Below are 24,966 nucleotides of genomic sequence, written 5' to 3'. Positions count from 1 at the left end.
AGCGGCCAATGTTCTTTCACAAAATACAGAGGGGGGGGAAAAAACAAGTAAAGTTGATCAATCCTGTTGCACCCCGAGACGTAAGGAAGGGTAAAGAAGAGACTGTAAGTGTCCGGTTGCAGATTTACTGTGGTGGTGGGAGCGAGTTGGCCGTGTTTCGTAGCACACGGTGGACGGAGCCAGAGCGGGAGGAAGGAACAAAGATTTACGTAGTGAGAACAGATCTGGCAGCGTCTGAGGAGCACCCTGGACACTAGCGTTCTCCAGTGAGCTCTATATTAACTGCGGCTAACTACAAAACTGGAGGGAAAAAAATGCACTGGTGAATTTGTGTTTCCGATCACTCACGCACTAAAATTCATCCATCCCTAGCCACCTACAAACATACTGTCCTGTATTAGTGATGGATGGGCTCAGTATGGGGGCAATGTCAGGGGCTCTACAGTTTACTACAATGTGCCTAAAGAACAACCACAAATCAACATAAACTTGGGTACTTTTTATGTGCAAGAATATAGGAATACTGGATTCTTGTGTTCCAAAACTTTGTCGCTGTAAAATAAATAAGGGATTAGAGATTATTAGAGAATCCAGCCCCTGCACAGCCAATCAAGGACACCTCTCGTTGTTGACATTCCTTCTGGATAAGTCCATCTCTGCCCTATGCCCTGTATATTCAAACCTCCTCTTGTTGAAATATAGTTACACTTGAATAACCAATAACACAACGCGTTGAAAGTTTATGTCTCCGGGTCCCGTACAAATAGTAAATAAACTTCTCCTCATCAGGCAACACCCAAAGTCTCCGGCCTTCCTTGACAACTCTACATTTGGACTCATTAGGAGAAATGCTTGCAATAGAATGACATTATGAAAATATGAATACATTACTGATACATGCTAAAATCCAGTGGTCTGAATGACAAATCGAGATTTTGTGTCAGGACAGAAAAGCTTGTCGTAATATAGTAGTTTCTATGGGCAGCTTGAAATCTAGTTAGTACTAGATGAAAACTGTGCTCTATAAAAAGTGATGGTCATTTTTTGTTTATTTAAGAAAGGAGGTCCCCATGATTCCTCATACCAGTGATTCTCAAACTTTTCACACCAAGTGCCACCTGCAATAAAATTCCCTTTCCAAGCACCAGATCAAAGCCCAGTCTATAAAGGGACAAGGATGAAGCAAGGCCTAGGCAAATACTAAACATGCCAAAAGTACTTCTAAAAAGAGGCTGACTGAATATATAGGAAAGAAAACAAATAGAATTGTCTGTTTAATTGCATCAACGCCACAGTTTGAGGACCACTCCCGATACTTCCCCTACTCTTTTTCCACAGTTAGTAGAAGTTCGATGTCCAAAAAGACTATTTACAATTTTCATATATGATTTTAAGAAGCTTCTTGTTTGAGAAAAGCCTGTATTGACCCAAATACCCACCTGTGTGTCCTGGCCTATAGCACTGCACATCTTTCACATTGTTAAACGATTCTGTTGTGTGGCATCACTGCGCTGCGGTTTCACACTGACTTGATCATCTCACTATTTACACGTCCAAACAACAGGTTGCACCTCGAGCGATCATTAGTTTTCTTGTTAATAAGAGCGCTGAGCGGGAAGTGGGTCATTACGAGCCCCGTCCTGTGTGTTTCCACCATAAACTCTGTAGGTGTGTGCTGCTTTTTGGGGCTTTTACTTCTTATTTAAGACCAATATTTACCCAGCAGCCCCAGGGTGAGATTACCTCATATTCTCCTGCCCAGCTGTGCTTTCTCAGCGTTTCCAAGACGACCGGCAGAATGTCCCATCATGTTTATCTGGAAAACAGAGAAACGGGATGGAGAGGATATGTTTAAATTAGGCTCTGAAAGTGACTGGGTTAAATCAGATTGACAGATTAGTGCAGATCATTTCAAAGGGTTTGGATGATGTACTTACAGTGCAGGAGAATGATTTAATGGTGAATAAAATCATTCAAGAGCATATGAAATTTCACCAGAATATAGTAAAAACAATTATCTTTCAGATTTTGCAAAACATTTTTCCTTGGTTTGACGTTTGGCTGTTGTTTATTATTCCACTTCCTTATTGGCTATGGGCACAGGTTGTGACCAAGACGTACATTTTCTGTAGCCGTGTAACCATACTGTACATATGAGCCATGAGAAAGTCCCAGTTCAATCCTTTTTTTCATTTATAAAAACACCACTTCACTGGTGTAAAACTATTATTATTATAGAATTAAGATGTTTTTAATTCAACAAAATGTCCAATATAAAATAAATTAGACAAACGTCCAGAAAAAAACATTCTATTACATCCAATGACATTTAGCCTGAAGATAATGTGCTCACCAAACCACAAGATCTTTATAAAATACGCTTTGCAAGTTTTGTGTTTAGTGTTTTTTTTTTTTTACAGAGATAATAAAAGTTTGAATAAAAGTTTCGACTACATGACTCAGAGAAAAGTATTTTTTATATTGAGAGTCAATCGAGTGCAGAGCTTATATGAACAAATATATATATATCATAGGCTACTTTGGAAATTCCTTTGGATCAGCTGAGTCAGAACTAGGCTGTGTAAAACATAAAAAAATAGATCACAAAACACTTAAGTGGATTGTTAAAAGCACCATTACCTGGCCATAATGACACATTTCCAGTCACAGGCGTGTAATGACTGTCTGTCTCATTTCACTCTACTCAGTCATCACTTCACAAAATCGCTTTAAAAGTTTTGAGCTGTCGGATAAAAGGTTCCTATTGACCAAGCCCCTCCTTGGAGGTGCCCTGTGTATACTCTGTCCTGCCATGGGAACGGAGAGATATCTGCTTCAATTTGCAACAGAAAAGCTTTGAGTGTCAGGGAATGTTCTATTTGGTCTCCTGGCCTGTTTAAGTGGTAAAAGTGTCATTATTTAGCCTCTAAAGACTAGAGGACAGTGCAAACAAACCGCACTGACCTCGTAGTCAAGAGCCTCCGTCCTTCAAAAGCTCATTAAGGGCTGTGGAGGACGCATCGTCGATTGGAGAGGCTCTAGTTCCATAGTTCAATAGACCTATATATGCGGGGATATAACGAGACTTTACGCACAGTCAACTAAAGCAGAGATGACTCGATGGTGGAGCCAGAGACAACATGAAAGACTCGATTTATTAAAACAGCAGGAATGAGCCCTTGGACCTGAGCCAAAAAGGATCTCACCCTGGAGCGCACTGGCCGGATTTAAATCCACTTGTGGTTTGCGCGTAGGGCAGGAGTCATTTAGCGATAGACAGCTGACCCAGTGGGAATGGTGCAAAGTGTCATCGCGTCTAAACTCTGAACTTGGGAACAATATGGATTTTCCGCCAAAATGGCAGGCGCACGAGGACCAGCCGCGGTTCCACAGCAAGGCCAAACGCAGGAGGATCATCAATGTGGTGCAGAGGCAAGCGGCCAACGTGCGCGAGAGGAAGAGGATGTTCAGTCTTAACGAGGCCTTTGACGAACTCAGGAGGAAAGTCCCTACCTTCGCTTATGAAAAGAGACTGTCCCGAATCGAGACTCTGCGGCTCGCGATGATCTACATTTCCTTCATGATGGACTTGCTCGAGAACACGTGACTCATGACTTTTCCTACACAACTAATTTGGGCAAAAAGTGACACGTTTTATTATTGTTTTTTATTATGGCTATATTATTTATTTATCTGATTGATATGAACAGCAGGGTATTAGCTACACATGGGTAAATGGGATAGCCTATTTCTTTTTTTTTCTATTTTTTTAATATTGCCTTTACGGGCAACATTAAACTGACAGCATGTTGATTATATTCAGATTTGAAGCGTCCTTTTAACATTTCAAAGCTCCTCTCGCGCTCAGGTGTGAGTTCAGCACCTCGGACAGCGCCAGATGCGCCCAACAGGTGCGTCACAAATGTGCTAAAGAACCAGGCTAACTAGATTTAGGCCTATTTTATCTAGTAAGCCTGGTAGGCAGGAGTTGTGGCAACGTGTGGGGTTTGTCAGTGCTAACAAGTGCAAATGAGACTAAGATTAAGAGGATTTAAAAGTCAGATCCACCGGTGACTTAATGAAGCTCGATGTTATCTGTGGCGATGAGGTGTGAATTGAATTATGACGCTCACACAGATTAGTGACATGCCTTTTGAGCTCGGGCCGCGTATGGTGCGTTTTAAAAGTTGCCTTTTTATGAGCATTTTTTTTAAAAACATTTTTACAAAGTTTTTTTTTCTGTAATAAGTTTGATCAATTTAAGTGGCCCCTGGCCCCAACTGCTCTTTGCAGCTATTATTTCCTCCTTGTCTTTCACAGAACTTGTGTTTGTCTTGCTCCGCCTTAAGCGACCCCGCTGTGCACCCAGATCCGCCCTGCGCGCTCCCTGGAACGGCCCGCCTTTTAAACCTGAGCCGCGGTGTCCACATCCCTGCGGGAGTCAGGTCCGTTTAAGCGCATACCTCAACGCGGGGCCCGACGGGAAAATAAACACCTCGCTCTTCTACGACCCGGACCTCCTGCTGAGACGGCCTCCTGAGCTTTAAGCAAGTCTGAGGAGAGGTTCACCAATTGAGCAGTGTCTAGACCTGCACCTATATGCTGTGTGGAGACGTTATTATTATGATCTTGATTGTTGTTGTTATTGTTTTAAGAGCCTTATGTACCTAAAACTGACAATTCCCTGAAAATGCATGGCCTATTTTACTATGCTGACCCCTCATTTTGCTTTTGTTTCTTTGCTGACATATGTATTATTCATCTTTGAAATAAATTATAAGCATGCACACTTTATGGTGTGGCGATGAGGCTCTATGTGGACAACGCACACAAAGTTGGGGGCAGTTTTAAAGTTTTGGCACACACTCCCCACCCCAGTATGTCTGATATTATAACGAGACCTGGTTTTGCTGCTGTATTGGGTTACACGCTGACGCTTGGCCAATCAGGGCGCTCTCCAAAATCCTCCTGCCCGCTCCCCTATAAGAGCCCCGGTCCTCCTGTCTGGCAGCCACCTCTGCTTCTCTGTGGCTTTTGAATATTTGCATAACATTAGCTCTGGATTGTGTTTGTGGAGTGGGCTACGGCATTGGGTCAAACTCCAAAATAAGTAAAGTTCGGGATCGCTATAGTTTGGGATGCGGGAAGAGGACCCCTCCCCAATGGACAGCGCGGGGAACAGCGAGGAGGAGACGGACCGTCAAGTTCCGAGAAGAGGCTCGAGAAAGCGGCGAGCGGCGCGGAGGAGCACGGATGATGAGGAGGAGGAGGAGGCGACGGTAGCACAGAGTCCGAGCCTCGGGAAGAAGAAGGACAGAAAGAGCGGTGATGGCGGAGGTGGGAGCGCGGGGAGCAGCGGTAGCGAGGCCAGCAGCAGCAGCAGCAGCCCCGCGCGCTCTTTCGATGACCTCCACACGCAGCGCGTCATGGCCAACATCCGCGAGAGGCAACGCACACAGTCGCTCAACGAGGCGTTCACGTCGCTACGAAAGATCATCCCCACGCTGCCCTCGGACAAACTAAGCAAGATTCAGACTCTCAAACTGGCGGCGCGTTACATCGACTTCTTGTGCCAAGTTCTCCAAAGCGACGAACTGGATGCGCGAAGTTCGAGCTGCAGCTACGTGGCGCACGAGCGACTGAGCTACGCGTTTTCGGTTTGGAGGATGGGGGGCGCGTGGTCCCTATCAACAACATCCCACTAGCAGCGTGCTGTAAACAATGCACGGTAAGTTGATTATATTATTATATTTATTTCGTGTATGGGAATGAAATATCTTCTTGGTGATTAATGTTGAATGTCGTGAAGTTGTGAAGCTTAGAAATACAAATGAAAAGCTATGGTAGTAGGTCTTTGATAATGACAATATGTAGCATTCATCCCCAAAGTAGTTTCCCCATGTTTATATGTCTCATTATGAATAGCCTACAAATAACTAAATGTACTCTCTTCTCTGCTCACAGATCTTCCAGACCAAGCAGTCCGGACTCCGGTGTCAGGCTGAGGCAGGTCAAACTCGGCTGCAGGCCCGGCTTCACTGAGCTGTGGGCCCCCGAAGGCCCCCTTTCACACATGCCTCTGCGCAGACATGAAATATTTGCAAGGAGAGCACTTATAGGACCAGGCAAACGTGAATATATGAAGACCACTGCGACTATGAATGTTGTATAAACAGACTCGGTGGAAGTGCTTTATTACATGGAGAGAAATGACAATCCCATTCCACTTTATCAGCAAAGTATTTATTTTTTCTACACAGGTTTGGGGGAAAAATGGTGTTGTAAATATTCTGTGACTTTGAATAAATATGAATTTTATACTTAACCTTTTTGCAGATGTCGTATTAAAGCATTAGAGGTGTCATCTTACCACGGAGAGTCGCAAGGTTCATCCAAAGTCTCTATGAAGGGAGTTCACACTGGTCATCCAATGTAAAACCTCTTCCAAACAAGATGCTTGGTCACTGCACGTGCTCTGCAAAAAAACAAAAGAGGATTTAAAAGCCAGGGATGATTGTCAGAGCAGATACAAATTATATTTCCTAAAGCGCTATTCCCTGTGTATAGTGTTCATATTGGGGCCTACATGAGCAAGTTTATTTTCACTGGTTGTTGCAGGAGCCCCCAGTTAACTAAACCACAGCCAATGGGGGGGGTTGCAAAAGAAAACATCTCATAGCCGTGGCTTATTCTGCAGTGATTCCTTGAGCTTAGGGATCTGGGAAAGCCATAATTAGCTGGTGGTCTGTTTGAACTGGGCGGCTGTGGAGCTGTGGGAGGCATGCATGATATTCCCAGATGTCCTCTGAACCACAGGTCAACATGGGAGTCTCTCTGTGCAGGTGCTAAGGCCCGGCCGTCGCTCCAGAGCTGACAGATAACTGGGTGGATACGGCTCATAATGGCAACTATGGGCACCGCAAAATAACATGAGAGGAACACACAGAAATGAGACTATAGTGGGAAACCTATTTGTATACAGTAAAGAACTACACATCAATTGTATCAAAGAGTTGGAAAAAAAAGGGATATTTCACTGGTTGAGCTTTACGGGGAGAAATTATTGAAATCTGTGTGTCTTTATTCATAAAAACCCGGCTGAACAGGTCACATTCGGTTAAAGATTTTAATAAACTAAAAGAAACTGCACGGTGACAGGGCATTAAGATTGAAATATGCTTTCTCCAATGTTGTGGGAGTTGTATAATTGACTTGACTGAATATAGATGTTGCTACTTATCCTACTTTTATCTCTTTCTAAAATATCATTATAGCCGTATAAGACAAATTCAGAGATAAACAACATTTGACCGTTTAAGTCTTTCAATGTAAACAGCTGTTATGCTCGTTTCGGAGAGGGCAATATGACGTAAAATCAATTTGTGCTGAGAGCCTTGACGACACGCAAATTTGGAGTGATTGTCACACTGCAATTCAATGCTTTCTGTTTGAATGCTGCTCTATACAGGCAGCACATGGCATTTACTATACACAGTGAAGTGTGGACTACCAGAGGAAGCAGAGGGCTTGAGTTACCTCTTCAAAGCAACATAAAACTATGAATTGTGAAATTTGTTGACACATCACTTACTCATTCTTTCATTGAATTAATACAGCAATAAGGGATCTGGGTTCAAGACATATTCGCTGCAGGTTATTCATCTCGTCACATCTCAGAGGGACGATCCCGAAAGTCGAGCGCCGTGATCCTGCACCACTGGCTCTTGCGTGCGGAAGGTAAAGCCATCAGCTCTGACCCAGGGCCCTTGGCCAGCCACCGGGGGAATCGATTCCCACCCTTAGATCACCGTGGCCGTGTTATCTTAAACTTGAGGCTGTTGCTCTGACACACAGGAATGTCACCTCTGCGGCTTCAAAACACACACATATAGGTTATAGACACACAGGGAGATTTCTCACGCCTACCAAACGGGCCAGGGACACGCATTCCACGGCAAAGCAAGGAAAAAGGAGCTCCCGCCACCCTCTTTGATGTCTAAGGTAATGGGGTGACTGCTTGTTATCAGTGTGAAGGCATCTGGTCCTTTAGATTTAAGTGTGCGAAGATTTATTGGGTCTTTGATGATGGACACAGACACGCACTCTCTCTCGCTCGTTCATCACACTTATCTTGTTTTTTATTGGCTCCTAGTCCTTGGACGCATCCACGAGTCAAAGGAGCAGATCTTGTGTTTTATTATGGCCAGTAGCAGTAAATCTGTACATAAATTGTTTACCTTACATGTATCGGATGCCGACGTTGTAAAGCAGCGATGACCTCTACTCGTTTGGTTATCAATGGTGAACATGAGCATCATAGACATCGTAGAAACACTCCACAACAATCATCTCTATTAAACAAGAGCAGAACAATTGTGTATATTTACTTTTCCACTGATTTGCAAGTTTGAAGTGTGTCTAAGATGAACCACTGGTGATTCTGATGATCGTGCCAAGGTATATATTTTGATCATTAACAATTGGAAACACCAGAGATACAAACTGGGTCAACATAGTTTAGTGAACTCTTCACTACTGCCAGAAAAAAAGACTATATTACTTCTCTGGGTGATATGATGATAAAAATGTAATTGTGATATGCTCGCCATATCATGATTCATTACTTTTTTTCTTTGAAGTGCATATGACACATTAGACACAATTTTCGCAAAAACATAGCTAATACAATTATATTTAAGATTTTGCTAAAGATAGTCCCCAGCTTTCTTTAGTTTGGCCATTTTTGTGTCTAGTAGTCTCACTTCCTTATTGGACACCGACAGGAAGTGATATAGATGGAGAACAATTTTAAACTGTTGCCGTGCCGACCGTGTTAAATCAATGGGAAATGAGTGAGTCAAACTGCTATGGAACTTTACCTTCCACTATGTCACTTCCTGTCAGCAGCTTAAAAGTTCCAATAAAAATACATTTTCTGCCAACATTTCTTTATAAAAAATTCTGCTTCACTGAAATAAAATGATAATTATGCAACTGATGAACTTGCAACTGATGTTATCCATATAAATATGTCATATCATCAAAAGCATTAAAACTGTCATATGCACATTAACGCAGCTCTTTGTTCATTAAAAAAAACTTTTCCCCATCCATTCTCCAACTGGTCAGTCTTGTCATGAGTGAATGACTGAGTGTGAACCTTCAAAAGCAGCAGATGGTTTTGGACATCTCTCAAACAGGTTCTAAGAAATTTGGGATATGGCTTCTTTGTGGCAAGTGCCCACCCCCAACTCTCCATATACCGTATTTAGGGCCATATTGCCACATGCTTAAGGCCACATTTTCAGTCCAGTAAACCAGTTTGTTGGCAAAACCTTGTCTCTTGATTTCTTCCAATGCCCACCATAGTCCACGACCTTTGATTGCACATCTCATAGACGTCGTGTGGGTGAAGATTTGATGTCTAGAATTGAAATGACTTCTGACTTGTTTAGTCCAGTCTACCTTAAGTTAGTTTCTTCTTTCAGCCTAGTGGTGCCTTTACTCCTCTGAAGTATCCTATTATGAAGTAACAAGCTCGCAAACGGACAGGGGGAGAGGAAGTGGGCCTGAAACACAGAGGGAGAGGGGGGGATATTTGTAGGTCTGGTTTCCATTAGAGCTAATTATCTGTGTTTCATCTAAACCTGAAACAGTTTGTGTGTTTGAGTGTGTGCCCCTGTGTACGGTGAACTGCTATGACTTCTGCACGAGTGTGTATGTGCAAGTATTGTACATGTACATAACAAATACATGACACTAAACTGTTAGTTTAAAAAAAAATGTGCACGTGAAATAATAGGGGTCACTTGCATTGTATGTGACCCCTATTATTTGCATTGTATATGCAAGTGACCCCTTATTTACAACAACATTTACAACAACATTCAATACTAATAATAAAGCCAGTATAAGAAATACAGTATGTCCAAAGCCACTTTAGTTCAGAGTTTTAAGGGTATTGTTGCCTAAACGTAAAGAAAAGTATGGAAATCTATGTATGAGACATATTTGAGTGTAACTAAATATTTTCTACGGTTGTGATTTGGATGATTGCCCTGTAAGTGGAATAGACCTAAGTGCATTCTTTTTTTTATATCTATGACCTATAAAGGCAAGACAGGCCTTTATTCTTATTTTTCTAATACGTTCATTGTGAAATTATATTTAATATTATGTCAAATGTAGTGAGGTTATTGAGCATAATTGAAATAACAAACATAGATGGTGAATGTATTGTTGAATACTTGGCATTAAACACTGTTTTTACAATGCTTTTGGGAAATATCTAAAGTTGTGTGCCTGAACCATGTCCTGGACCTAGAGCACCTAAAGTGCAGCCCAAACTTATAGTCTGTAGCCCTGTTGTTTCATGGCCTCACACAATATTTAATCTACAACAACATCTATTGTCAACTCAAGTATAGTATAGTCAAATATAGTTAGTAAAATAGTGTTATAATAGAGTGACAAACACAATGACCTCTTATAGTGAACCACCCCCTGAGGACGGTGCCCACCACTGCCATTCCTTCTGACCTCTGACTCTCACCATCGACCCTGCCCCTGCCCCGCCGGACCTCGAGTCACCGCGTTCACTTCCACAAAATGACCCATAAGTTCCCTATTTTTTTTCGCCATAAGGGAATACACATCTTACTTGCGGTCGGAAAATACAGGATTTTCACATTGAAACGCTGAGGAATGAACAAGTGAGAAACGACGGAAGACAACCAAAGAACAGGAAGACGAGGAATATAGCAATTCTCCCGAGTGCTGGTGCCTTGGGCTGTTTTTCTTGCAGATTGAGTTAAGCGCGAGCCTCTTATAACTCTCCACATACCAGACAATATCACAGTGGCCCTGCTTTAGGAATACAAAACACACACACTTTATCATTGACACGGCATGGATCAGTCAAACACATAGGCTAGCGCTCCTAACTTAATTACTGAGCAGACTGCGCCCTATACGAAGTCTCCTTATTGGATTTGAGATGTTTGAATGTTTAATTTTGGCCAAAAATGGGGGACTTTAAAGGGCATATTGATGAAAGCTTAAGTGGTTTTGCCAATTGTTTACTTTATGGCTTCGTATCGTGAACTGGGCGGCATGAAGAGAGCCCTTTGTCACGCACAACACTGTGGTAGAGAAGCTGTTCGCACAATGGTAGGAGCACTGACGGAGATGTACTGCATAGGCTCCACGTTGCATCATCCCACGTTTCCCCTGTTGAAAGCAATACGAGCACAACTCTTGTAGTTTATAGAGACCAGGGCCTCCACTTGTGAGCTGCTGGCAAACGCAAACACATGAGTAAGATGACTTGGCAGACTAAAGCTTCAGGTTTGGACAAGTCAAATTGATACGGGCGTCATCGAAGAGTAACAATGACTTTGTAAAAAAAACAGTTTTCCACTGTATTGCCTTATTCGCTGCTTTTTTAGTGTGAATGAGGTGTTGCGGTTGGTCAAGTCTAAGTTTGACGTATCAGTATGATCAGTATGATGATCAGGTTATTCCATCAATGGATTCATTTACTCCCTGATGGCTGGAGACATCATTTTCACACACAGTTTACGACAGATGTTAGTGAAAAACATAACGCATCACACAATGTCACAGCAAATTGTACTCCGAGGCAAAAATGGCCCGAGAAAAGCAAGAAACCTTTTGGTGACAACTCACTTTTTTGGCAACCATTGCATACCTTTGTTAAGGTCTAACATGCTTCTCAAATCTGCTATGTGTTAGAGGAAATTGCAAAAGGCGGGACTTGGCAATCGACTTTTTGGTCTAAAAGAAGCAATGGAATGGACACAATATAAGTTGTTCTGGTCTGTGTCTTAGTGTTTGCTTTTTCCCACCTCCTCATTTCTTTAAGGTGGTCTCTACTTCTCCGTCTTGCATAAATCATTCTCCCCAACTTCTATCTATCACATAATCTCCTCTAGCCCTGTTTAATATTGCCCACGTCTCATTTCCTCTCTCTCTCTCCCTGCCCTCCTTTTGTTTACCTTCACACACAAACACAAAAACAGGACTCTGGTCTGATTATTTACTCTTCGCTGTCAGCCGTAACTGTTTTGGGGAAAAGATGAAAATCGTGGTCAGACAAAGAGGACTTGTTGAATGTTCATACCTTAAATAATGGGGCCACTTTTACAGTTGCATAACTCGTAGACATCGAGTAGTAAATCTAAGCATGGGATGTGTTTGTATGCCTTTTCTGCTCCATTAAGGCAACAAAAGTGTGCAGAACTATTTAACGATAGCTTATCAAAACAGCACCAGACGAAAGTCACTTTCATTGGTACGGATGACTTACTGCATCGTGTGCAATGTCTGGAATAGAGCCCAGCACAAGGCACAAGGTACAATGTTATGTGGGGAACAGCTGAAGCAGTAGTGGGTCATTATGACATTAAATTAGTAATTAGCTTTTTCTTTCTTTGTATTAAGGGTATATCACCAAATTATCATTATAGTAATATTGGGTGACAGGAGAGCTGCATTGCTTGCACAAGTTCGATTTTAAGTTCGTAATTTATTTTTGTCTTTCTTTTTTTAGCTTTGTTTTGTTTTGTTTGTGTGTGTTTTTTTTACACAATTTGCTTACAATTTTTTGCTGTACGAGCTGTGTTTGATTCTATTATAGTCACATATAGACGAATAAAGCAGCATAAGCATACTATTCCCTGTCCATTCCACACAAGGAACTTGACGACAGCTTTAATCCAATTCAGAAAATCAGAACTGATTGTAAACTGACGAGAGCGCGGAGGCAAAATCATTCATGATTAGTTTTGGCTAATAACTCATTGTTGATAGAACTACAACATAGTGCCGCAGCGAGTGACGTAACCTTATCAATTCCCTGTGACGGTTGTGATTGGTTTGGCCTCAACTTCCAATCAGTCACTTGTTTACTGTGTGTGTCCAGACCCACCTTCTTTAGCGCAGAAAAGAAGTGGATGTGGTTTACCAGGCTAGTATAGCAGTCAAATTATTGCAAATTATGAAATTATATTTGTGACTTAACTCACTCATTTGATTTGGCTGCATTGTCTTTTTGACCTTAATCCATCTATAACTTCTTGACTCACGATGACTCAAATGCCTTGGTGCAAAATGGACTCATACCCAACTCCAACTCGACTCTGACTCAGACTTGAAACTTAAAACTATTGCGACAAAACAACTGAGCTTTGTATCATCTGCCATCGATGAACAATGTCCTCTGTTTGGCTCACTGTAAACATCAATATCAAATAGCATCTAAATAGCTTTTATTTTACACAACAAACCTATCTGATTTGTGGTTGTTTTCTCACTGTTTCCCAACCTGAAAAAAAGGCTTGTCTGGTGTTTTACTGGCCTGTCAAATGGTGTTAAATGATCCATTTGCATGTTTTCCTCACGTCTCATAAAAAAGCCCTGCATACCTCATAATTCTAGTCTTTTGGGCTGGCTCTCAGTTAGTACCAACTCACAAACACTTGAATTAGCCTGGGCACACAACAGGAGGCAAGAGAAGAATTGTGCAAAAAAAAAAGAAAAAGTATAAAGAACAGCTTAAAGAACTAGAATTTTTAAAGACTTCCAGAATAACAACATGTGTATCTGTTGGGAGAGTTATAAATAGTTGGCTCATCTGGTTGACATTAAAGTTACAGTGTTTAAGTGAATAGGTCCGATTGCCTCCAGCCACAAATCCCCCTTTGCACAAACCGCAGCACATTCATACACCTACAGCAGGTTAACTCATGTGATCGTTCAACAAAAGCCAAGCTAAAACCAAAGCACTCAGGCAGGTAGAAGGAGGAAACCAACTGTCTGAACCAATAACACACCGGCGGCCGGCTAAATCACAGCTTTAACATAAACAGGAGCTATTAGGAAAAGGCACCAAGGGGATATCAACAGTGCTATTAAACGCCTGGCCCAATGTTAATTTAAAGGGAGGGGAAACATAATGTCTGTACAAGGTTGTTTAGGTTAGAGTCGGTTGTACTTCTCTTCCCAAAGACCACACATGAAAACCAAGCACCTGCATACCCTCTGCATAAGACGAAAGCTGGTTCAAGGGGTTAGAATGAGTAGAATCTCTTTCCTTTGGCTGGTCTCAAATGTTTATGCTTTGTTTTCAAATGGCTTCCACTGGTTGTTATGTAATATTATGTGCTCATCCGCTGACAAACTTGAAAAGATGACTAAGAAAGTACATAACAAAAAATACCATTTGTTTTATCTAACGTCTAATTATTTTTCCAGTGCATACTCTAAGTCTCATCCAACTCTGGACCCCTGTATTCCACAGCATAGGTGCAGAAGGAGGGCCCTTCCTCGTCACATTTACACTGAGAGCTGCCTGAAACCTGAGCCACAGGAAGTGGTCCTGTGCAGCATCATGTCAGGCCAGACAAATTATTCACCATTTGAAAAATGCATGGTTTTCTCCACCCTCTATTCCCCTCTGCCCTCTACTCTCTGCTTCTCTTCTTCACTCGCTCCATTGTTTTTATTTCTGGTTCTCCAGAGAGGAGCAGTCAGAGGAGACACAAAGCTCAGCTACCTGTGTTATCTCAAAGTGAGCTGCAGAATCGAGCAAAATGAGCTGCTGCTGCACAGGGCTGAAATTCCCGGAAATATCTGCCTGTGGTGTTCCCTGAAGATGTGTGGTATTTTGACCCACTCTATCCCAGATCGTTTTTGTGGAATTTCCTAAATGGATGAAAAGCAGGTTTATTTAAACTTGGTTTAAGTGAAGAAAAAAAATGTTTTTTAACAAATGTGTTATGACACAGGATAGACATTATTAGATTGATTTTACAAGAGAACAAAATAACAACATTACATTTTTAATGTACGTAATGTGTCACATGTATGTATATATATATATATATATATATATATATATATATATATATATATATATATATATATATATATATATATATATATATATAATAATAAAATCACAAAGTATTAAATTAAATAGAACCTCCTCAAAGTACAATGCCGTTTTAAGGAGGTTCTATTTAATTTAATACTTTGTGATGGACTACAGGTCATGGACAAGAACATTTTTTATCTTCCATTGACTTCAATACTGATTGCTCCATGGTGATTAAACTGTCTCTTCCTATTCAAGTCTGAAATAAGATCCATGACCAAATCTAAATGCAAGATCAGTCTTGATTACAGACATGTTCAGGAGATCGGGTTTGAGCCCAACTATAAACAACACATTGGAGGCTTGACTGATCAATTCCTATGACAGTGGACACCATCAGTGCCTCCACTTACATAATACGAGAGTGTATTGAGAGCGGATAGAACTAAGACTGATCCAGTGATGCTATGCCTGTGGTTAGTTCAGCCATAAAGATTCTGCCTTCAGTAACAGAGGGTCAGAGAAAAGGACAGTTATTTCTGTATGGAAATCACATGAAGATCTGAAAAAAGAAGCAAAAACAGCTGCTTTTGGTTTTGTATTCTTCATGCATAATGGCATTGTTTCTAAGTGCCATGTGACTTGTTTTCCCACATGGTACAAAGTCACTGTTTCCCCAACATTGGTTCCACATGTGTGACAGTGGTCTGTGTGGCAACAGTAACACAGCGCTAACCAGGGACTTTTATGACGCAGTGGTTTTGCTTTGCTGTGCTCCCCCTCCACAGTGACTATGTGGATTTGAGGAGGTTAAAGTTCATGAGCTTGTATTAAGTGGAGTTAGGGAGATCAGCAGTCATACACACTTGCCCCTCAGGCGAGCGGTCAAGGGACAATTGGGACCTGGCTTACAAATCAACTCACGCACACAAATAGATGATTCTGAAATAAACAACTCAGGTCATATTAATAACCTTAATGCCTGGGGCGGCCTGGCCCACTGGCTCACCCCCTGACCCTTGTTACTACAGTGATTAGGCATTGGAAGCACTCATCTGCAAACATTTAGCCAGTGTCACCCCTAATTTACTGTGTGTCACACTGCCACCAAGGCCCTGTATCAACAATATAGAACGTACAACTGCTGCATCATGATATGGATCTCTTACTTTTAAATTAATTTGTATCTAATAAATAACAACTAAATTCTGCAAGGTAGAGCTGAATGATTTGGAAGTGAAAAAATGCAACAAACTAAACAGTTGCAATGTTTCTGTATTGTGATTAGATTGCAGTTTGTGGTTTGAAATCAAGATTTTGTTCAAAGTGCCTATTTTAAACACATCCAAGAGCAATATAACTCAAACATGAACTGCTAAACAACAAGGTCTATGCAATTTGCCAGTTGTGACCATAACATTATATTGCTATTCGGACAGACTGGGGATTTTTTAATCACCATCAGCACTGTCATATCCTAATTAAAAGTAAACTTTATTAGGATGAGCCTCTAACCTGTGACACACATATCCTCATACCTAAGAGTATTAAGCCGGTTACAAATTACAATGGGAGCAACGTCGTAAGACCAAAAAGCTAGTGAAAAGACACTTAACCCTCAATATCCCATCCCATGAATCACCATGTGTTGATTCACTGAATACAATTAAGCCCCCCCTCCAAAGAAACAAAACACAACAACAAAACAAGTTGAATGTTCTGCTCGATAAGAGGGGACTTATTAAAAGCAATATTTTGTCTCAAAGATATCAAGCCTTTTATTGTATTAAGGGACATTACTACAGTATGATCGACCAGTGGAAAACGACTGAGGGACTTTCCCCCAAAATCCGTGGTCAGCGCCAAAAGAGGTTTTCCTCCAGGACCACAGGAGGAGGATGAGTCAACAGCGCCCTCCAGTGGCAAGGCTTGAATAGTACAAAGTAACTGCAGATCAACACTATCATGCTGCAAGATGCGTTGTTGTAGTAGTTGTTGTTACTAGTTAAGAAGTTGCAACATTGTGAAGAATAATACATAGTTTTTAAATCCTGTAATTATACTGCTTCACTTTGCCACCACACAAAGCTGTACATGGGCGTGAAACGTGCAAATGATCTATTTACACAATTTGGATATGCAGGAGGGACTGAGAGCTAGACACAAGTTTTGGCCAAAACTAAAAACATCATAGTTTGAACAGGAAAAATCAGACACCCAGCTATTCTTTGGAAGCTTCCATCACATCGTGTACATAACCAGTGTTGGGCAAGTTTCTTTAATTGTAATACATTCTATATAAGTAGCTACAGTTTTAAAAATGTAATATGTTTCTAAAACATACTACATTATATGTAACAGTAATATGTTACATATATTACTGTTTCAAAAATGTAGCTGAGTTACACTACTTTGAGTTGCTTCTGAGTTACTTTTGGCAAATTAGAAACTGAAAATAGTAATAATATAACAACACTTGGCTAAAGCGCAGTCAAAGATTTCCTTGTTTTGTTTTGACCACATTTGCTACACACAGTTGCAGATCTTATACACCAGTGTCCAACTTGATTTGGTCTGCTGTGTTTTATTTGGGGAAGGTTTGGCATTTTTCATTCATACATTTAAAAGCACTTGTAACTCGAGTTACTTGGATTGTAATGACTAATACATCAATATGTTGTATTGCTTAGTTACTGAAAAAAGTCATATATTTTGTAACTTGTTACTTTTGTAATGCGTTACACCAACACTAGCCCTGCATACCTGCTGACTTTCCAAAGTGAGCTTTGTCCAACTTCATCCCAAACCAGGAGGAGAAATCCAACAGTAAGCCAAGTAAACTTCTCTCTGCATCTGTAAATAAAGTTAGAAATAGATAATCTTATGGATTATTCTTATATGCCTTTGGAAATATCTACTTACCATGTGGTCCCAAATTAAAAAGGGTCAAAAGCTACCCCCAAAAAAATAAAGAGTTCACTCAGCACAGGATTTCTATTTAATTCAAATAAAAGTGTTCATGCTTCTAGTAAGAAGGTGCCGTATTCCGTCATTGTGTCGCAAACGGATGTGAAACGTCGCAACGCGTGCTTATAAGCCCAGCCACTGCACGCGGTTAGGTCTTTCACACGCAGTATCTGATGTGAACTGACGCCATGGGAACATTTGAGGTAAAATAACTGCTAAACTTTGTTAACGTGTTTATAATCATGAGAGTATATGCTGAACTCATGGTCGAAGTGTAGTTTTACAGTTCTGACCAAAGATCTCGTTTCACCACGTTTATTCGCCGCCCTGTCTAGTGTTGGCCTACTACTGCAGGGTTAGTGTCGCAGCATTATTAGCCAACCTTTTAACAATCCACTTCAATACGTCGATGTAGTTTGTGGATTATTGATCAAATGTGCAATATTACTTATGGCGCCAATACAATCAATCCCCTTGCCCCATGAATGCGCCACAGTTGATCAGCCAGTGAATTGGCCTCTGTAAATGGGCTCATTCCACTAAAACTGTGGCCAGATTACTTCAGGTTTTGCTTTCACCTCAGCAATGTGTTGCTGAACGGTGACAATGAGGCCTGGGACATATATGGTATTTCCCTTTGTTCCTCTAGCCACACGATAGCTTCATTTGTTACTTTATAAAACCGCAACATGTGCTGTTTGTTCAAGCAGTCTTTTTTTTTTTTTTTTTCCCCATAGCTCTTTACTAATTGACGCCATTCTTTTTGCAGGAACACTGTGGAAAATGCAATTGCCTTCCGAAGATCTGTTCCATCAGTGGAGCTTCTGGAAGTTGCTCCCATATGATGGTTACAAATGTGTGCAATGAAGCCCCACACTCGGCCTGTTTTCGCTGAAGCCTTCCTGGCTAGCCACAATATGATTAAGGTTCCCTGATATAAAATGGTTAGTATTTCTGCTTTTGCTTGTCTCTATGGACACAACTTGTATTGCTGCACAGTTTGATCTGTGGCCGTTTTTTGGTAGGCCATAGTGCTCTTTCTGTGCACAGAGCAGTTAGTTCTCTTGCAACCCACTGCTGTCAATGTTCTGCAGCAGTGTTACTTGTGAGAATTGACAATTGTATTTTTCCTCAATTTTGAATCTTGCCCACAGATGGTATTGTACTTAGTATTTTTTTTGTTGTAGGGATCCTCAAGCCGATCTGCCTTGTCTGATGGATGTAAAGTGTGATCTAACCGGTAGGCAAATCCTTTGTCGTCTATTGTTTTAAAAGCTTTGTTATGATGATTGCCTAATATGTTCAACTGCTCTGATGTATGGGAAGAAAATGTGCCTTTCTGAACATGCTGGCTTATTTGCTCTGTGCATGTTATATGATATAAATGTTAATGTAGTCCTCCTGTTGTAGGTTGAACATTGGAACCCTGATCCTCATGCTATCATGTGAGTAATGACACTTTACTTTACATTAAACATGTATTTTTAAAATATAGCCATGCTCCTCAGTAATTGAGATGCCTGTCAAGATATAACTTGTGAAATCTGAGGTCGGTCCTGATTCGTCTTCTCAGTAGACAGCATCATGGGAAACGCCTCAAAGAGCAAATCTGTAGCCTCGCTTTACCCATATGATCACTACATTGAGCATGTGGGATAATGCTGCAGAACAGACCCAGCAATGAAACTCAATATAATTTCACCAGTGTGCCTATTGTCTGAAGTCAAACAGACTTGAATTCCTCAAATGAAGATTTTTCCTCCGAAGGTCAACTTGGGCTTCTGATAGTAGTTTTATAAAATGTGGTTTCTTTCTTGAACAGGACAATTGTCAAAGACGTGCATCGTTCGGTGACTTGTCGGAGGCCACTGGAACTGAATGGCAGCCATTCATTAGAAGGTCTGGTGAGATGAATTACCCGTAAGTAATACCATGTTCTTGAGGCTTGTCTGTCTCGTTTACATATTGAGGTCGGTCCTGATTCATCTTCTCAGTAGACAGCATCATGGGAAACGCCTCATAAAGAAAATCTGTAGCCTCGCTTTACCCATGTGATCACTACATTGAGCATGTGGGATAATGCTGCAGAACAGACCCAGCAATGAAACTCAATACAATTTCACCAGTGTGGCTATTGTCTGAAGTCTAAATTAATTCTTTGTTTTGGCAGCGGCGGTTTGAAGAAATGCCTATGGGATAGTCACTGGTAAGTTCGTCTACATGGCCTTTTTGCGGTTAGCACTGCGTGGTATCTGCAGCCAGTGGCGCCATCTGCTGGTTTGTTCATAAGCCAGTGCGAGAAAAATTCAGCATTTGGCATCGTTGGTCTCTATGCAGTGTGTGTAGAGTCCTGGTAAACTTGTTGAGACAGCTGCTTGCAAGTCCCCCTTTTTTTTTTTCTCTCTCGTTTATTTGCTCAGTGTGATTCATTCATTTTGTCTGTTTCAGGTTTGAACTGGATTTATAACATTTTATCGGTGAGTAAATTTGGTTTTATTGTATTTAGTTTGGTCATATACCAAGGCTGCCAGGAAGATCCGTTCCTGGTTTGCTGTGGACATGACCAGAAAGCAATGATCCAATGGACTTCTCTAACCACTCGTTAGGATGTTCTACTGGCACAAGCACCAAACCATGTCTATTGTGATCGAAGGAAGTTTGAGGGCATCAAACTGACATTTATTTTTTGTTTTTACAGGCTGTAGAAGACCCTGCATGCTGAGCAGATTGTTTTCAATAAAATAACTTAAAAGTATCCCGTCTCGTTGTGAATTACTAGAAATGGTTTCAGTAGGTTTATAGCTTAAACCTGGCATTTGAAGTTTATTTTCTTTTAAATGTTTAGTGTAGATCATTAGTCTCAAAAAACCATGGGGGTTTCCTGAATGAGTAATGGTGTATCCACATGCATCTAAAAAGTGATAATGAAACTGGTCTGATGGAAACTGACCTACAGTGATTTCCAAATTTAAAAAGAGCCCTGGGATTTTTAAGGGTCAGAACAAGATTGCTGATATAGAAACAAGAGAATGGTAACTTGAGTCAACATTTATTTAACTTTAAACTAATTTCTGCATGTATCCTATAGGTTTTAAGCATCTTTATTGCTCCAGTGGAATAAAGCTCAGTAGGAACCAGACATAAATGGGAGTGGAAGGTTGTGTTGTAGCTATGTCCCACTTTTCCAGACTTTTTTTTTTTTTTTTTTCCTCCATATAGGTGTTTAAACTATTCAGCCTTTTAGGTTATTGACTGACTTTCAAATGCAGTTTCCTAAAATGTTCAAGCCAGGGCATATGGTATAGTATGTTGTCTATATAATGGCTTTATTTCCATTGAACATTCACAAATCAGGAATTTGGCATAGGAATAGTGGCCAGAAGATGAACACTGAACAAGGGGCTTTGCATGAGATATTTTACGTCTATGCTGCGGGTAAATTCGTTTGATAATGTAGGTTTTCTGTAATATATAAAAACCTACATTATCAAACGAACGTGGCCGTCACAATTAAGTCAGAGCCTTTACACATGTGACGGCCACGTTCATTGTACAAGGTCAGATGGTCCTTTTACATTCAGTTGGCGAGGTTGATTTACCAAAAGTAACACTTTTATCGTATTTATGACTCAAGGTCTGCTGTTATGAGATTTGGTAAGTTAGAACCTGACAATGAGTCATTGATACTGTGATCAGAAATAATTACTTGTTTACTACCAGTCAATGTACCGTTTTCAACTTCCTGTGTTCAGAGCATATGTTGTGCACGTTCTACATTCATCCAACCACGCGGTGTCCACGCGTCGCCTTTGCGCTCTGATTGGCCAGCGCCGATAAAAACACCCCTTTTCCACCAATCGGAGCGGTGTGCATGCGCTGAGCCATACTGTCCATTCTAGGTTCTCGTGTGCAGCTCAGCCTTATCATATAAAACCAGACCCCGCCTTTGTTTACAGCAAAGTTCAGTCAGAGAACTCAACAGCTCACGTTCGCACTTGCTGCGCATCTTGTAATTTCTCAAGTAAAGGAAACGCGATCATGGTGGCGATGACGAAAAGGATAAAAACTTTCCAGATCATTTTTTCAGACCCAAGCAAGACATTTTACTGCGGCGGGGACAAAATATGTGGACGCGTGGAAGTGGAAGTCAACGAGATAACTCGTGTTTCTTCCATGAAAGTGTTTGGCCATGGAAGCGCTAAAGTGGATTATGCCAAAGGGAAGCAGCGCTGCAAACAAGAGGCCGAGTACCTTCGGCACGAGGAGGTGCTGAGACTGGACAGTCAACCCTCAGGTAAGAACCCCATCCGTTCAAAGCCTACACAACACAGTACACACAGATGAACCGAAGGGGAGAGGGATCTGGATGTGACCAGATGCATGACACTAAATATTCATCATGGTTTGCTTCTAGTTTTATGCTCTGTATCCTCTTTGTAGGTTTAGGAAAATGCTTCTCATTCTCATTGAACAATTACTGACCAATATAATTAATGGGCAGAAACATGTAAAGCTCTTTGAAATTCAAGTAATTGTTTGTCTTTGCAGATTCTGATGGCTCTGTTATCTTGAGACCTGGCAACAAGTACGAATACTCTTTTGGATTTGAGCTTCCTCAGACTGGGTAAGGTTTTTAAATGTCTATTTTACAAGCAGGTGTACTTTATTTTACTTATGATTATTGTGTTTTTATCCTCTTTACAGGCAGTTGGTGTCATCATTCAAAGGGAAGTTTGGTTACGTCCAGTACTATGTAAAGGCTTCTTTGGAGAGGCCACAGCAGCATGTCCTTGAGTGCAAGAAAACATTTGAGGTGGAGGAGCCACTGGATGTAAACACTCCAGACCTGCTGGTGAGTGCACATGTCTGACAAGCTCACATGACATAACTTAGTTGACCATTGCTTACCTCGCTGTTTTCCATTAGTGCCCCACAGGTGGCTCCAAAGAAAAGAAGGTCACTTGTATGTTCATCCCAGATGGCCAGGTGTCACTGAATGCCAAAATTGATCGTCGAGGTTTCTGCGAGGGAGAAGACATCTGCATCAATGCAAAGTTTGAAAACACCTGCTCCAGGATTGTGGTGCCCAAAGCAGCAATCATTGCCAAGCACAGTTACTTGGCAAATGGGCGCACTAAAATCTTCCGGCAGAAGTTGTCCGCAGTGAGGGGAAACCACATCATCTCTGGCATGTGCGATGCCTGGCAAGGCAAGTCCATCAGGGTGCCCAAGATCAAACCATCCATGCTTGGCTGCAACATGATACGTGTGGAGTATGCCCTCATGGTAAGCCCCTACTACTCCCTGGCAGACAATCCTATAGAATCAGTTACTGTCCTCTTTCAGTCACTGACATTATTTATGTTTTTACTTCTTAGATTTACGTCCACATCCCTGGGAGTGAGAAGGTGATCCTGGAGCTGCCATTGGTTATTGGCACAGCCGGTTTGGGCAGCCGCAGCAACAGTGTGAGCAGTCAAGAGGGTTCAATCAGCAACTCTTCCCAAAGCTGGGTGTCCCTTCGCATGCCCTCAAACCCCCCGAGCTACTGTGACATCTCCAGGGACTGCAGCCTTGACCAGCCGCTCACACCACTGCTGGATGACACTGATGCTGATGATGACAGTCCTATTTTCATGAACCCGCCACACTTCGAGTATCCCACGCCGCCGGCTTACACAGAGGTAAGTGTTTACAAAGGACTCTGCTAATAAATTGAATTTATGTAAGTGATCTAATGAATTTTCTATTCTATTTTAGGCGGAGGAGGGGTATAATAGCAACCCCTGCATGCTGCCTGTGTGCTGAACATTAATGGACAAACTGGTCCAGTACAAGGGACCGTAAAAGAAGCACTTAGAAGGAGCAAAAGAATGCACTCCCTTGGACATTAGATGGACACAGGACCAGGAGAAAGGGCTTGCTTGTTCTGTCTTCCAGCTCTAGACTTCCAGCTCTAGAGTGCGTTTGTCTTTGCTGATTCTCACGCCTGGGCCTGCAGCTATACAGCTGATGTTGGCGGACTGCAACAATGTCCCATTGGGACGCTGAGCTGTTCGAGGGCAGAAAAGTGAGGATAAATTTTGAGCACAAGGACATGGCCTAACACTACCTTGATGCTTTTGCATTCCAGCCTGTATGGAAAGGGATTTCAGTGAAAACAATGTGTTACTGTAAAAATGCTTTGTATGCAGGGCTTGTGAAATCAAGCAAACAAAGAAAAAAAGGATTCCCATTGTAACTAATGTACTGTACATATGGCACTTATTTTTGAGCATTTATATTTTATTTGCACTTTTCAAGTTGCTGCATTGCCTGCTGTTTGGATCATGTAAGAGTGATATCTCTGTACAAAAGCCTTGCATGTTATTTTCAGATCCTGTGTCGTTAAGCTGTTCTGATAGTTATGCTGCAAGTGCCAAACAAATGATTCATAAATGTTTATACTTCCAGGTCATAGAAGGCACTTATGCGGATGATGTTTTGCTGTGCTTGAGCAACATTTCTCTGTGAGAACTACCTCTTAGGTGGTATCAGCTGTTGTATTTCTATGGCGTTGTATCATTGTTCAAGACTGATTTAAGAAGAGATGTTTGATATGTGTCATTTATACCAATTATTTTTGTATTTGCACCCTATGGGTTTCGTAATAAAGTTTTGTTGACAATTCTACTCATGTGTTTATCTCCTTTTGCATACAGATAAACTGCACCTCATGACATGGGTTTGAGACTGGTGACAGTCCATAACCACAATACATTTTCGACTTACAAGGGAAAATTATTCAAAGGAAATTATATTTTGTCCAATGAGGTGACTGTAGACAAAGGTTCCAGAGCTGACTTAATTCTAAAACAGTAAATCAACATTTGGAGGATTTTTTCTGTTTCCTATTCAATCTTCCCGTGCATTTCACGATTTCTCACCTCAAATCCAATGCGTTGCAGTCCGAATATTAAATTACAATACTTCATACAATGTTGAACCCATTGATATCAAGTCCTGCGTTTGTTTCATGTGAAGGAGGTGAGCCCCCAAACACTTCTCTGATTTGGATGTGAACATGAAATAACTATAAACATTTAAATAGCTATTTGAAAAGA

General features: G+C 41.3%; 2 protein-coding genes and 1 long non-coding RNA gene across 3 annotated transcripts; 2 read left to right on the top strand and 1 right to left on the bottom strand.

Moving 5' to 3' along the window:
* Positions 1 to 1,740: 1,740 nt before the first annotated feature.
* Positions 1,741 to 17,936, bottom strand: LOC306974196. Its single transcript, XR_013793610.1, has 4 exons — positions 17,819 to 17,936; positions 17,660 to 17,749; positions 6,371 to 6,475; positions 1,741 to 1,816 (listed from the first exon to the last, which is right to left on the bottom strand). It is a non-coding gene; the product is annotated as an uncharacterized lncRNA (long non-coding RNA).
* Positions 5,024 to 6,269, top strand: twist1a (twist family bHLH transcription factor 1a). The gene is made up of 2 exons (XM_079571348.1): positions 5,024 to 5,728; positions 5,965 to 6,269. The coding sequence occupies exon 1, from the start codon at positions 5,139 to 5,141 to the stop codon at positions 5,703 to 5,705; it is 567 nt and encodes a 188-aa protein (XP_079427474.1). The 5' UTR covers positions 5,024 to 5,138; the 3' UTR covers positions 5,706 to 5,728; positions 5,965 to 6,269.
* Positions 17,937 to 21,799: 3,863 nt separating the features above from the next.
* Positions 21,800 to 24,495, top strand: txnipa (thioredoxin interacting protein a). Its single transcript, XM_079570742.1, has 6 exons — positions 21,800 to 22,157; positions 22,412 to 22,487; positions 22,568 to 22,715; positions 22,790 to 23,149; positions 23,242 to 23,547; positions 23,624 to 24,495. The coding sequence occupies exons 1-6, from the start codon at positions 21,902 to 21,904 to the stop codon at positions 23,669 to 23,671; spliced, it is 1,194 nt and encodes a 397-aa protein (XP_079426868.1). The 5' UTR covers positions 21,800 to 21,901; the 3' UTR covers positions 23,672 to 24,495.
* The last annotated feature ends 471 nt before the right edge of the window (positions 24,496 to 24,966 follow it).

The sequence above is a fragment of the Gobius niger genome (genome assembly GCF_951799975.1).
Source record: "Gobius niger genome assembly, chromosome: 14".
NCBI classification, from domain to species: Eukaryota; Metazoa; Chordata; class Actinopteri; order Gobiiformes; family Gobiidae; genus Gobius; species Gobius niger.
Note: the sequence above shows the minus strand (reverse complement) of the source record. Positions and strands in the feature narration are given on the sequence as shown.